Genomic DNA, 14,809 nt, shown 5'->3' on the forward strand with positions numbered 1-14,809 from the left:
AATCAGATTTTGACTCAAATCCTGCCTGAGAAGGAGCACTATTTTAATTCAATTTCTGTAAATCTGAAAAAAATATCTTATCAATGGTGAGGGTGAAACTGACTCGTTATCTTTAAAAATAATCTCATTGTTCATGTGCCCTTGGGAAGGAATTCTTGCTTTCCTAATCCAATCTTTCCTACAAGTGTCACCAGATGTGGGTTGAGCCTTCAATGACCCAGCACACAGAACAGAGCATCTCCTTACTGAAGACCAATATCAGTACAAATCCACCCAGTGAGCAACAAGAGGATGATTTTGTTTTGCCATTGACTAAAGACTAAACTCCTCACAGGCAGTGATCTTCAAGTTTATCTTTGCAAAAATCAATTTTCCAGTCTCCTTAATGGAGATGCTTATAAATACTCCCAATAAACTGACAATGCGTACCATTCAGATTCACTTCAAAGACCAGGCATGATCAGAGTAATGACTGCCACTCACCAGAAAGCAAGTGGAAACAAAATATTTTCCACATATCCAACAATATTTATCAACAGAATAGATAAGATCCAAGTGGTCTTCACTCACCCTTAATTTGGAAAGGTGTGGCTGGTTGGGTATTCTTCGGGCATCCTTTACGGATGATCCTAAGTATGTCTGTTATTCTCAAGTGAAGACTTTGTAAATCAGCTCCTTCAAATAGTCCCATTGTTCCCTCAGAGCAATGTGATATATATTCCAGATGCCCTACCCTAACCATATCAAGCAGACAGTGGCATTGTTTGGACATATTGTCTGTGTTGTACAAACTGCTCCTGAAAGAATTTGCAGGAAGCTAATGATGTGCCTATTTTAATAGGATATATCTTTTTTTTTTAAATACCAATCACATTACAAGTCACCATTGGAATGAACCCAGCTCTAATATAAAACTAATAAAAACTAACTTCATAGTTCTTTGATGAGAAATAGTAATATTTTGTTTTTGCGGTGAAAGTTGTGGACAATGTGAACTGGTTTGAACCCAACTCAAGTCCTGTTAGTCAGAGGATGGAAGAGGCTTTAATTACATCAGGTCAAAGGTGAAAATTCACTTTGCGCAACTCCAGCTCTTTTTTTATTCATAGTTATGTATTGCTGCCGAAGTACTTATGATAGAAAATATGCTGTGCAGTAAAAATCCTGCTGTTTTTAAAAACACACCAATGCATTTATTTAGATTAGACCATTACAGGTTGCATCCATGCACAGTGATGAGGAACAGTGCTCACGTGGCTACATAATTTGAAAAAGAAAAAAATAAAGATTCTCATAGTAGCCATAAATAACCTTTGCACACAAGACGAATGACTGCAAGGACAGTAATGAACTCACAGATGGACATACTAAAGATGAGATGTAAATAATGTCACAAGTGATGAAAACAACCACCATCTTCTGACAGATTATGCACAACGTGACAATTCTTGCACAGAATAACCACTATTGTGAGGCATTGCCCATAGGAAATCAAGACCAATGCAGTAAATTACCCAACCTGACTAACCGAGGCAAATCAGACCAGATCTTTTTATTCAATTAGACAATGAGAGCATCACTGTTCAATATTCATTGCTAATCCCTGATTTTTCTTGGTCCCAGTGAGCAACTTTCTTTCACTACTGCTATCCCTCTGCTCTCATAGAACTGAGGAGCTCTAGGACTTAACCTCAGGACCAATGCAGAATCAGTTGGCCATGGAGTCATAGAGCTGTGCATGACAGAAATGGACCCTTCAATGGAAGTGGAACTAGAATGTGTATCGGAGGAGCCTTAGTTGATAACTGCAGTGAATTCAGTAACTGGTGCACTCCAACCAAAGTGCATCAGCAATGGAGACCCAGAAGGTTTCAGGTGCTGGATGGCATGCATTCAAACTGGTTGTTTTACCTTGGGTGTTGTCAAGCTTCTAGAACAATATTGGAATTGCACTCATGTATGTTAGTGGAAAGAATTCTATTCCACAGTTGATTTGTGCTCTGTAGATATGAAAAGGTGCTGGAGTGTCAGGAGGTAAGTCAGTCTCAGAATCAGGTTTAGTATCACTGACGTATGTCGGGAAATTTCTTGTCTTTGTGGCAAAAGTACAATACCATACATAATAATAGAAAAAACTGTGAATTACAGTAAGTATATGCATATTAAATAGTTAAATTAAATAAGCCGTGCAAAAATAGAAACAAAAAACTAGTGAGGTAGTGTTCATGGGTTCAATATCTGTTCAGAAATCGGATGGCAGAGGGGAAGAAGCTGTTCCTGAATCGATGAGTGTGTGTCTTCAGGCTCCTGTACCTCCTCCCCGATGGCAGAGGGGAAGAAGCTGTTCCTGAATCGATGAGTGTGTGTCTACCTGATGGTCACAGTGAAAACAAGGCATGGCCTGTGTGCCAGGGATCTTTTATGATGGATGCAGCCTTTTTGACGCATCACTCCATGAAGGTGTCCTGAATACTACGGAGGCAAGTGGAGCTGACTAAGTTTACAACTGTGCACCTTATTTTGATGCTGTGCAGTTGCACCACCAATAACCCCCCCCCCCCCCATAACAGACATTGATGCAGCCAGTTTGAATGCTCTCCACAGTACAACTGTAAAAATTTATGAGTGTCTTTGGTGACATACCAAATCTCCTCAAACTCCTAATGAAATACAGCCACTGTTGTACAGTACTTTCTTTGTAGCTGCATCGATATGTGAGGTCAAGGTTAGATCCTCGGAGATATTGGAACTTGAAGTTGCTCACTCTCTCCCCTTCTGATCCCTCAATGAGATACTACTTGTTACCACTCCCAGCCTTAGCCTGCATGTAGCCACAGTATGTATGGGTCTTGTTCAACAGAGCTTTTGATCAGTAGTGACCTCCAGGTAGTTGATGGTGTAGTTCTCAGCAATGGTAGTACCACAGAAAATCAAGAAGAGATAGTTAAAAACTCTTTTATTGGAAACAGTTAATGCTGCATCTGAACGTTGTGCTGCCTGTCTGGTGCCTGGGTTCAGGGCATCTTATCTGATCTGCAGAGGAATTTTCAGCCTCTGGCTTCCCTATAAAGCCAATCTCTAATCCAATTTACTACAACTTCTTGAATGACAAGCGAATAAACCTTCATGACCAACCTCCCAAACGTGACCTTGTCAAATGGCCTGCTGAACATCCACTGCTTGCAGTTATCAACCTTCCTGTTAACTTCCTTGAAAAACTCTGTAGGACTGGTTAGACATGACCTACCATGCACAAAGTTATGCACAATATCCCTAACCAATCCTTGTCTATCCAGGTACTCATATATCCAGTCCCTAAAGATACATTACAATAACTTTCCCACTACTGACATCAGGCTCACTGGCCTATAATTTCCTGGTTTATCCTTAGAGCCTTTCTTGAACAGCAGAACAACATTAACTATCCTCCAATCCTCCAGTACCTCACCTGCCACTAATGAGGCTTTAAATATCTCTGTCAGAGCCCCAGCAATTTCTGCACTTGCCTCCCAAAGGTTCCAAGGGAACACCTTGTCAGGCCCTGGAGATTTGTCCACCCTGATTTGCCTCAAGACAGAACAAACCACCTGCTCTGTCTAGGGTCCATGACCTTGCTTCTGTTTTGCCACACTTCTATAGACTGTGCCCAACTATCAAGTAAATACAGATGCAAAAAATCTAAGATCTCTGTTGGCTCCACACATAGATTGCTGTTCTGATCTTCCAGAGGACAAATCTTGTCCCTTGCAATCCTTTTGCTCTTAACAGATCTGTAGAAACCCTTAGGATTCTCCTTCACCTTGTCTGCTGTAGCAACTTCATACCTTCCTTTAGACTTCCTGATTTCTTTCTTAAGTGTTCTCTTGGATTTCTATACTCCTCAAGTACCTCATTTGCTCCTATCTGCCTATATCTGCTATGCACTTCTGAGGGCCTCTAAATCTCTAGAAAACCAAGGTTCTCTAAGCCTGTTATCCTTGCTTTTTACTCTAACAGGCACATACAAGCTTTGTTCTCTCAAAATTTCACTTCTAAAGGCTTTCCACTTACCAAATACATCTTTGCCAGAAACAAGCCTGTCCCAAACCACACTTGCCAGATCCTTTCTGATACCATCAAAATGGTTTCCAATTTAGAGTCTCAACCCAGATCTATCTTTTTCCATAATTACCTTGAAATAATGGCATTATGATCACTAGCTGCAAAGTGTTCCCCTGCACAAAGTTCTGTCACCTGCTGTCTCATTCCCTAATAGTAGATCAAGTATTGCACACTCGTTTGGACTTCTATGTAATAATTCAGGAAACTTCCCTGAACATATTTGACATAACCTATCCCATCCAGTTCTTTTACATTATTGGAGTCCCAGTCAATACGTGGAAAGTTAAATTCAGCTACTATCACAACTTTATATTTCTAGCAATAGTCTGCCGTCTATCTACAAATTTGTTCCTTCGAATCCTGCTGATTGTTGGGTGGCCAATATTGCTATTCACTCTGTTTGGACCTCAAAGAATATTCAGCTTTCTAATTAAATCTGCCTTCTGCTCTGCTATTTCAGAGAAACCAACCCCAGACAATTCAATCTCTCCTCATAGCTGAAGTTCTCCACTGCTGGCAACAGGAGAATAAAAAATAAATCGGGCAACAAATGTGAAGTCGAGATCTTTGTTACAAGTTAACAATGATTCCTGACATTGATTCATTCATCTCTCACTCACAATTTCCCTTGCCTTCTTCTATAATAATTCTAATTCCTTTGGCGTTGCAAGCTGTCCACTCTGAGTTTTAATGGAGTTTTTCTCTCTCTGATACTACAGCAATTTATTTTGGCTCAGTGTTTGCTCTGGGCTTTTGAATAAGAGCCTAACTTCATTTTGTGCTCCTTGCCACTGCTGCCTATGGCTGTACTGGTAGCACTCAAGCCTTTAAGTCGAAAGGTTTTAGATTCAATTCCTGCTGCAAAACTTTGTACAAAAATCCAGTCCAATACTTGTGGATACGTTGCAACTCTGAGTTGTCATTCAAAATGGGACATCAAACCAAGGAGCATCAAGTGGAAGTTATGTGTCAGTCATTGTTGTAAGAAAACATTTTATCTTGTCATTAGCATTAAACTAGCTGGACTTAAATTAACTTGCATATATCCTACATCACAGCAGTGACCATTTTGTCAAACAAACTTCATTGGCTGAATTAAATATATAATAGTCCCTTTTGCCTTGAGCCCTGAATTAAAGGTATAATGGTCTCTTTTTCCATTAGGCCTTTTATTGTTACCACCTGCACTCTCTCTCATATTATTCTGCAGTACCATATACCTCAAATAGCTTTGACTGCTAACCACATATCTCCTGTAATTCTGCAGTGGATAATACATATTCCTAATTGAAATTTTTAACTCCAGTTATTTCTGTGCCAATTCAGGTGGCTTTGAATTAACTGCAAAATCAAAGTTTCACTGCCATGTCATTTTCAAAATAATCACTGTTTCATTTTTTTCAAACACTTACTTCTGGAAAAGAGGCAGAAAAATCAGGACCACAGACCAATAAACTTTGCTGTAAATATCCCTCTGCCATGTAATGGTGTGGTCATCATATCTGAATGCAATCTCCCTAAGATTTGGGAACCCTCAGATTTGGGAACATGACTCTCATTCAAATTAACTAAGATAGTTATTGAACAATAAAAAAAATATATACTGAGAGATGGCAACTCTGTGTGGTTTACTTCCATACAGGTAGACCAGTTCTTGTCAGTCCTACACTTATACCAATGTACAGGGTATTAGTACTTTTTGTTATTGTCGCATGTACTGAGATACAGTAAAAAGCTTTTGTTTGCCTGCCTTCTAGACAGGTCATTCCATACATACAATCAATAGGTTTCAATAGACACATTTAATCTCAGAGAAATATATACAATATACATCCTGAAATTCTTTTTCTTCACAAACATCCACGAAAACAGAAGAGCCCCAAAGAATGAATGAAAGTTAAGACATTAGAATCCTGAAGTCACCCCCAGCTCCACCCTTCCACACATAAGCAGCAGCAAAGCAACGATCCCCCCACCAGCAAAAAATGGCATCAGCACCCTCCACCAAGCACTCAAGGGTGCAGCAAAGCAACAATAAAGACACAGACTTGCAGTACCCCAAAGACTACTCATTCACCCAGTAATTTGACAGACCACAGGCTCTCTCTCTCTCTCCCTCCCTCTCTAGTAAGGGAAAAAGTGGTGTCTCCATTTCACAGTGAGGGGGGAGACATAACAAACAATTTGTCGATAGAGCTGTTTCTGAAGATGCGAGCAAAGAAGTCACTGTTTAGCATCATCTTGACTTTGCCCTGCCTCTAGTGTCCACTTTATTAGATATACCTATACACCTGCTCTTTAATGCAAATATCTAATCAGCCAGTAATGAGGCAGTAACTCAATGCATAAAAGCATGCAGAAATGGTTAAGAGATTTAGTAGTTGTTCAGACGAAACAATAGAATTGAGAAAGATTGTAATCTACGTGACTTTGAATGATTGTTGGTTCCAAACAGGCTGATTTGAATATCTTAGTAAATGCTGATCTCCTGAGATTTTCATGTACAACATTGAGAGTTTACAGAGAATGATGTGAAGAACAAAAACACATCCAGTAAGTGGGTGAAAACACCTTGTTAATGAGAGAGATCAAAGGAGAATGGCCCGACTGTTTCAAGCTGACAAGGCAACAGAAACTCAAATAACCACTGTCCGGCAATGAAGGATTTAAAGTATGGAAAAAAACTATTGAAATCAAATGAGTCAAGGACTGTAGAAGCAGACAAAACCAATCGCCCTTGCTCTTCCATGTAGTTGAAGGAATGGAGCTGCCATTTTGTAAAGCTACTCCATAACCTCCATTTTGTGAGCTGTCTTGAGCTTTGGTTTGGTTTAGGAATAGTTGTAGAAAAGTGCTTTAAAGTAGAAAAACAGAAGCCTAAATGCTATAACTTCAGCTTAACTGGCTATTCTGTCCTCACATAGAATCCTTCCCCTTGGTAATTAGGGACTACATGGGAGATAATAAAAAGTACAGGAGATGCCAGGTTGTAGTTGAATGCTTGGTCAGTAGAGGTGGGCCGAAACATTGCACCATGAATGGAAAATAAAATACTGCACGTGTTGAAACTCTGAAACAAGAACAGAAAATGCTAAAAATAATCATCAGGTCAATCAGCATCTGTGAAGAAATGTTGATTACTTTTGGATTGAAACTTTGCATCAGGACATCATTCCTTGCACCTACAGTTATGCTAGTTGTAGAATACACCTTCTGGTGCTACTCGGACATGTCTTCAGTGATGAACCCAGGGTCGTAAGATGTTTCGGGTCTTTAATCATCAGACACCCTCAAGGGCCCAGGCGACCAAGCTGGGCATGATCAGTCCCTGACTTGTGTCCAAGTGGTGCACTACTCCACAGGTCCCCTCTCCGGATCCACAGCCACCACGAGGCCTTTTAAGCGGCTTCCAGAATGTTCTTGGTGGCTCTTCTGCACAGCAGTCCTTTTACTCCAAGGAGTTTAAGAGTCAGCTGTAATGAATGGCCAGCATAGTCCCAGCACCCAACTTCGACTGGCTCACGCCGAGCTCTCCAGCCATTGCTCCAGCATTCTGCAACAAGATCTGTGTATTTAGCCCTCTTGCGCTCGTTGGCCTCTTCAATCCAGTCTTCCCGGGGACAATAAGTTCCAGCAGGACCACTTGCTTTGTAGACCCCGATAGTAACACCATGTCTGGGCGGAGTGGAATAGCTTCGCTGATCCCTGGGAACTTGAGCTGCCTCTCTTGGTCGACTTTGAGTTGCCAGTTTCGTGCAGTGACAAGAAGACCTCCCGAGGAGCTAGGCCGATGTTGAGCCTTCTCCCTCACTCTAATAAAGGTGATGGACTGTTTGCTGATTTTTGCTGTCTTGAATTGCTGTGCTGTTTGCCTCCGCCATAGACCTTAGGACTTGGTCATGGCACCAGCAGTATCACCCTTCCCCTAACACCTTTGGGCAGCAACTAAGGATGTTCTTCAAGGTGCCCCTCCTCTGGCACAGTTGACATGCTGGAGAGCTTGCCATGCCCCAGCTGCAGGTTGGATGGCTTGGGAGAACGTCATAAATTGATTGGATGAGAAACTTGATGCCCAATGGTTCAGCTCTCCACAGCTCTGTGCGGGTGAACTTGCGAGGTTCCTCATGCTCCCATCTGGTCCAGGCACCCTACTTGTACATGCCGACCATCTTGCTGTATCGTTCTTCCTCCACTTCTGCTCATATCGCATCCTGAACCAGTTGACACTTCTCCTTCCTGTGGGTTGTGTCGTAGCGTGGTTTGGGAAAACAGCCCGGTCCTGCCCACCCCACTGCCACAGTGCCCACCAAAATGTTGAGCTGTAGCCGTGCCTCCTCTCTGTCGACAACTTCCTGTGCCTGCCACTTCCTTCCGGTCTTTACGCGGATTCCTGCCAAAGTGACTTTAACATCAGAGGAGTCTCAGTACATCACAACAACACACACAAAATGCTGGTGGAACACAGCAGGCCAGGCAGCATCTATAGGGAGAAGCACTGTCGACGTTTCGGGCCGAGACCCTTCATCAGGAATCACAAAGGGTGTCCTGACGAAGGGTCTCAGCCCAAAACGTCACCAGTGCTTCTCCCTATAGATGCTGACTGGCCTGCTGTGTTCCACCAGCATTTTGTGTGTGTTGTTTGAATTTCCAGCATCTGCAGATTTCCTCGTGTTTGCTCGGTACATCATAACCTCCCTGGTTTGGATGACTTGGAATTCCTTTGGTAGGCCGCTGATGGAGAGCTGCAGCCTGGTAGAATGCCCATACAGGGCAATACTGCTTAAGGGCTGGGGAGCCCCACCCACCTCCGGAGAAACTGACTGATGGTCTTCCGTATAGCCTCCACTGTCGACATTGGCACCTCATAGACTAGAAGGGGCCAGAGTAGCCTTGGCAAGACTCCGTGTTGGTACATCCAGGCTTTGAATTTTCCTGGAAGCCCTGATTTGTCAATCACAGTGAGCCAGGTTATCAAGTCGCTCCTGGTTAGTTAAAGTGTGGCTGTGTCCTTCAGGGAACCGTCGAAGATCTTGCCCAGGCTGTTTTTTCAGCCAGGGTTGGAATCTGGATCTCTCCCAGGGTAAAGTGGAACCGGTCGGCCAGTCTTCCCTTCTTCAGGACCAGAGACCCGGACTTGGCTGGTTCAAAGCTCATCCTTGCCCATGAGATGAGCTGTTCCAGCCTTTAAAGGAGCCACCTGCACCCAGGGATGAATGTTGCCATCATCATCAGGTCATCCATGAATGCTGTTACGGGGGGGCTGCCGAGTGCCAGATCTAGACATGGGGCCTCTACGTTCCACCTCCGCTGACTTGACAATCATGTTCATGGCCAGTGAGAAGAGTGACACCGAGATTGTGCAGTCAGTGATTACGCCCATCTCCAGCCGATGTTGATGAACCGGAGGAGACTCTCAACCTGAAGTTGCTGTAATAGTCCAGAATGAGGTTTCAGATCATCTCTGGAACATGGTGTCTTGTCAGTGCTGTTTCAATGAGCTTGTATGGGGTGGATCCATAGGCGTTGGTTAGGTCTAGCCAGAGTGCTGCAAGGTCTCCTCTGTTTTCCCTTGCCTCCCGGATCAGGTGGGTCACCACTCCTGTGTGCTCTAGGCATCTAGGTACTCCCCCCTTCTGTACTGAGGTGTCTACGTATCCATTCTTCAAGAGGAACTCAGTTAAATGTTGGGCCACAATCTTGAAGAAGATCTTCCCTTCAACGCTGAGCAGCAAGATGATATGAAACTACTCGATTTTGCTTGAATCCTCTTCTTTTGGTATCCAGACACCCTCCGTGTGCCTCCACTGATCAGCGACCTTTCCTCTCCGCCAGATCACCGTTAAGGTCTTCCAGAGTCACACAAGGAGCCTTGGGCACTGCTTGTAGACTTTGTAAGGCACTCCACTGGGGCCAGGGGCAGAACTTGCACTTGCCGCTTTGACCTCCTTCAGGGTGGGCTCAGAGATGTTAAATTGGGACACCGGTTCTGGAGGTGTCACTAGAGCCTCACACAGGCTGAGGTCCTGCTCTCTCGAGGTGTCACTGAAAGTGATACTGAGATGGTGGTTTATCTCCTTTACAGGACAAGTGAGGTGGCCGCTTTGCTTCTGCCCCAGTATCCACTTGGTGAAGCCGAAGGGATTGGTAATGAAAGCACTGTGCTTTCAGGTCCTCTCCCTGCCCTTCCTTCGGTGCCACTCAGCCCACCTGAATGTGATAAGCCTCCTCCGTATGATATCTGTGAGGTCTGACAGGAAAGTTTCCTCCTCCTCCTTGGCCAGCTTAAATTGTTGAGTTCTTCCAGCAGACTCCCTGTTGCCCCATATTCCAGCATCTGCAGTCTCTTGTGTGTTCAGGTTAGTGGTTCCTGACCTATCCTACTCATTCACAGTCACTAACACAGCTGGACTCCCTACAAACCCCCCATCTGGGTGTCTGCTGATGTCATAGTCACTATTTTAAGGAGCTGGGGCAATTCCAGATGATTCCTGGAAACTTCAACACCCAATAAGCTGGGACAATTGATGTGCCAAGTAAATTTTTATTTCTCTTCATTGCTTTGTGAACTTCCTAACTAAATTACTTTGTTTATTAGAGGTTCAAGGGCCATCTGTGCCCACTGTCCTTCTCAGCACGCTACTGGATCCCCACCATGAGTGTCTGCGGTCCCCAGGTGGGGAGGTGCTGTGCTGGGTCAGTAGCGAGAGGAAGGAGGTGGTTGAGAAAGGGAGGCAGCTAGTGGAGCCACTGCCTCACCACTCCAGCAACACAGCTTCAGTCCTAATCTCAGGTGCTGTCTGTGTTGGGTTTTCACCTTCTCTCTGTGACTGTGTGGGTCTCACTCGAGTGCATCTGCCTCCTCCCACATCCCTAAGACAAGCAGGATGGCATGAGTTGTCCCTGATGTAAGTGAGTAATAGGAACTGGGGACAGTTGATGAAGATGTGTGACTGATGTAGAGTAACTAGGTGGTTGTTTATCAGCACAGACTCATTGGGGGAAGGCTCTGTTGCCTTGTTGTATCTCTCTATTATTCTATGATTTTATTTCGTGCAGTGCAGATTAGGAAGGAAAAATATAGACCAGAATTAGGATTGGAGGTGAGGTTCCTGCATTAGGGGGACATCCCACAACACGAGGTTTGGCAGGTCAGACATTAGCAGTAAAGGTGACAAGACTCCGGACCTGCCCGAGAAACTTCTCCTGCTGGTCAAGGAGAAGCAAGCTGCAAATCTGTCACTGTTTTTTGTTTTGCTTAATATCCAGGAAATTCTTCCCACTGATGTCTGGCACTCCTGCAGTTAGTTAACATGAATATGCACAGAAATCTGTCACAACCTTTTGATAAAGTTGTACCTCGTTCTACACCAGACAAAGTGTGGTGGCCGGTCTCCAAGGCTCTCTATTTATATGCACAAGAGTAGTTCTGGAAAGAGACTAACAGTTGTGATGGTTTGTCCTTTCTCCATATGTCTCCGCTGTCCTGGAAGCTGTTGCAGCAGATGCCACTCGTAGGGAATGACCTGGTGACTTTCCAGACATACTGCAGTGCGGTCTCATGGTTCTCCAAGTCCAGCCTGGAGACCAAACTCCGAGGTAGGTCCAAAGAGGAGAGAAGAAGTATAAGCATTGCCAGCAGAACTACCCCTCCCTAGTAACTGAAGGCATAGAAGCAGGAGGATACAGATAAAGATAAGCCCTATGGTGGCACAGTGGTGCAGCCGGGCAAGGTGTTTCTTTACAACCTGAGTGACCCACGTTCACTCCTGAACTCCGTTGTACAGAGCTTCAACATTCTCTCTGTGAGCATGTGGGTTGTGGGCTGGCAGGTTAATTGGCTACTAAAAGAATGTCTATGTTTCCAGCATTTTGTATGAACCCCCATGTATGTAGCTGAGTGGGAGAATCAGGAGAAATTTGATGGGAACGTGGAGGGAAGAGCTTACAGGTGAAAAATGCTGGAGAACGATATTTGTCCTGAAGTAGACATGAACTGGTGCAAGGTTTTCACCCAAAACTTCAACTCTTCCTTTCCTCCCAGCAGATGCTATAGAGTTATGCCGCACAGAAATAGGCCCCTCAACCCAAATGCTCCACACTGACCAAGATCACTATCTAAGCTAGTCCCAATTGCCAACATTTGACCCATACACTTCCAACCCTTTCCTATCTAAGTATCTGTCCAAGTGCCTTTTAAATACTTATTGTAACTTGCTCTGGCAGCTCATTCTCTGGTAAAAACTTGACCCTCAGGTTCCAATTAGATCTTCCCTTTTCACTCTAGCCCTGATACTCTAGTTCTTTATTCCCCAACCTAGGGAAAAAGATTGTGGGCATTGACCCTGTCTATGCCCCTCCTGCTGCTCAATTCATTGAGTTTATCCAGTAGATTATAAATTGATGCACATGTCCAGCATCTGCAGTGTCTTGTATCACCTGGTCTCCCTCTATATTATAAGGAAATATGGAGGCCATTTGGCCTCTCATGCCTGCTCCTCCTTTCTGTAAAATCTAAGCAGATTTATTTACCTCATTGTCAGTTTTATGCACTAACCCAATGTCTGTTGATTCCTGTCACATTTATAAAAATCTACTGCTCTTTGTCTTCAATATAATAACTATCCACAGCCTCTTGTGCAGAAAATGCCAATGATTCACTACCCTCTTTGTCAACAAATTTCTTCTCATCTCCACCCATAAGGCCTTAAGACCATAAGACATAGGAGCAGAATTAGGCCACCTGGCCCATTGAGTCTGCTCTGCCATTCAATCATGGCTGATCCTTTTTTCTATGTCCTCCACAGATCCAGTTCCCACCCCTCTCCCCATAACCTTTGATGCCATGTCCAATCAGGAATCTATCAATCTCTGCCTTAAAACATCCAATGACCTGGCTTTTGTAATTACATGTGGCAACAAATACCACAAATTCACCACCCTTTGGGTAAAGAAATATCTCTGCATCTGTTTTAAAAGGGCGCCCTTCAATCCTGAGGCTGTGCACTCTTGTCCTAGACTCTCCCACCATGGGAAACATCCTTTCTACATCTACTTTGTCTAGGCCTTTCAGCATTTGAAAGATTTCAGTGAGATCTCCCCTCATCCTTCTGAATTCTAATGAATACAGACCCAGAGCCATCAAACATTCCTCGTACGATAACCCTTTCAATCCTGGGATCATCCCTGTGAACCTCCTCTGGACCTTTTCAAACACCAGCACATCTTTTCTAAGATGAGGGGCCCAAAGCTGTTCACAGTACTCAAGCTGAGGCCTCACCAGTACCTTATAAAGGCTCAGCATCACATCCTTGCTCTTGTATTCTAGACCTCTTGAAATGAATGCTAACATTGCATTTGCCTTCCTCACCACCAACTTAACCTGCAAGTTAACCTTCAGGGTGTTCTGCACAAGGACTCCTAAGTCCTTTTGAATTTTAGATTCCTGGAATTTCTTCCCATTTAGGAAATAGCCCACACATTTATTTCTACCACCAAAGTACATGACCATGCATTTTCCAACATTGTATTTCATTTGCCACTTTCTTGCCCATTCTTCTAATCTGTCTAAGTCCTTCTGCATCCTACATGTTTCCTCGACATTACGTGTCCATCCACCAATCTCTGTATTATCTGCAAATTTGGCAACAAAGCCACCTATTCCATCGTCTAAATATACAGCATAAAAAGCAGTCCCAACAGCAGTCCCAACACCAACCCCTGCAGAACATCACTAGTCACTAGCAGCCAACCAGAAAAGGATCCTTTTATTGCCAAACATGAGGAAATCTGCAGATGCTGGCAATTCAAGCAACATACACAAAATGGGGATGGAACACAGCAGGCCAGGCAGCATCTGTAGGAAGAAGCACTGTCGACACTTTAGGCTGAGACCCTTCCGCAGGACTAACTGAAAGGAAAGATACTAAGAGATTTGAAAGTAGTGGGGGGAGGGGGAAATGCAAAATGATAGGAGAAGACCAGAGAGGGTGGGGTGAAGCTGAGAGCCGGAAAGGTGATTGGCAAAGGGGTACAGAGCTGCAGAAGGGAGAGGATCATGGGACAGGAGGCCTAGGGAGAAAGAAAGGGGGAGGGGAACACCACAGGGAGATGGAGAACAGGCAGAGTGATGGGCAGAGAGAAAAAAAAAGCAGGGGGGAAAAAAACTAAATATATCAGGGATGGGGTAAGAAGGGGAGGAGGGGCATTAATGGAAGTTAGAGAAGTCAATGTTTATGCCATCAGGTTGGAGGCTACCCAGCCAGTATATAAGGTGTTGTTCCTCCAACCTGAGTGTGGCTTCATCTTGACAGCAGAGGAGGCCATGGATAGACATATCAGAATGGGAATGGGACTTGGAATTAAAATGTATGGCCACTGGGAGATCCTGCTTTCTCTGGCAGACAGAGTGTCGGTGTTCAGCAAAACGGTCTCCCAGTCTGCAACGGGTCTCACCAATATATAAAAGGCCATACCAGGAGCACCGGACGCAGTATACCAGCTGACTCACGGGTGAAGTGTCGCCTGACGTGGAAGGACTGTCTGGGGCCCTGAATGGTGGTGAGGGAGGAAGTGTAAGGGCAGGTGGAGCACTTGTTCCATTTACAAGGATAAGTGTCAGGAGGGAGATCAGTGGGAAGGGATGGGGGGGACAAATGGACAAGGGAGTCATGTAGGGAGCAATCCCTGTGGAAAGCAGAAAGAGGAGGGG

At 44.3% G+C, this 14,809-nt stretch overlaps 1 protein-coding gene across 5 annotated transcripts in view; it reads left to right on the top strand.

Moving 5' to 3' along the window:
- The window catches only part of LOC132390859 (uncharacterized), a 175,212-nt gene that overhangs the window by 46,070 nt on the left and 114,333 nt on the right, over window positions 1-14,809 (top strand). For all 5 annotated transcript variants that reach the window (XM_059963398.1, XM_059963399.1, XM_059963397.1 and 2 more), the window contains one exon: window positions 11,592-11,697. In XM_059963398.1, coding sequence (XP_059819381.1) covers window positions 11,592-11,697 — 106 coding nt within the window. The remainder of the gene's footprint in view (window positions 1-11,591; window positions 11,698-14,809) is intronic.

The sequence above is a fragment of the Hypanus sabinus genome, chromosome 3 (assembly GCF_030144855.1).
Source record: "Hypanus sabinus isolate sHypSab1 chromosome 3, sHypSab1.hap1, whole genome shotgun sequence".
NCBI classification, from domain to species: domain Eukaryota; kingdom Metazoa; phylum Chordata; class Chondrichthyes; order Myliobatiformes; family Dasyatidae; genus Hypanus; species Hypanus sabinus.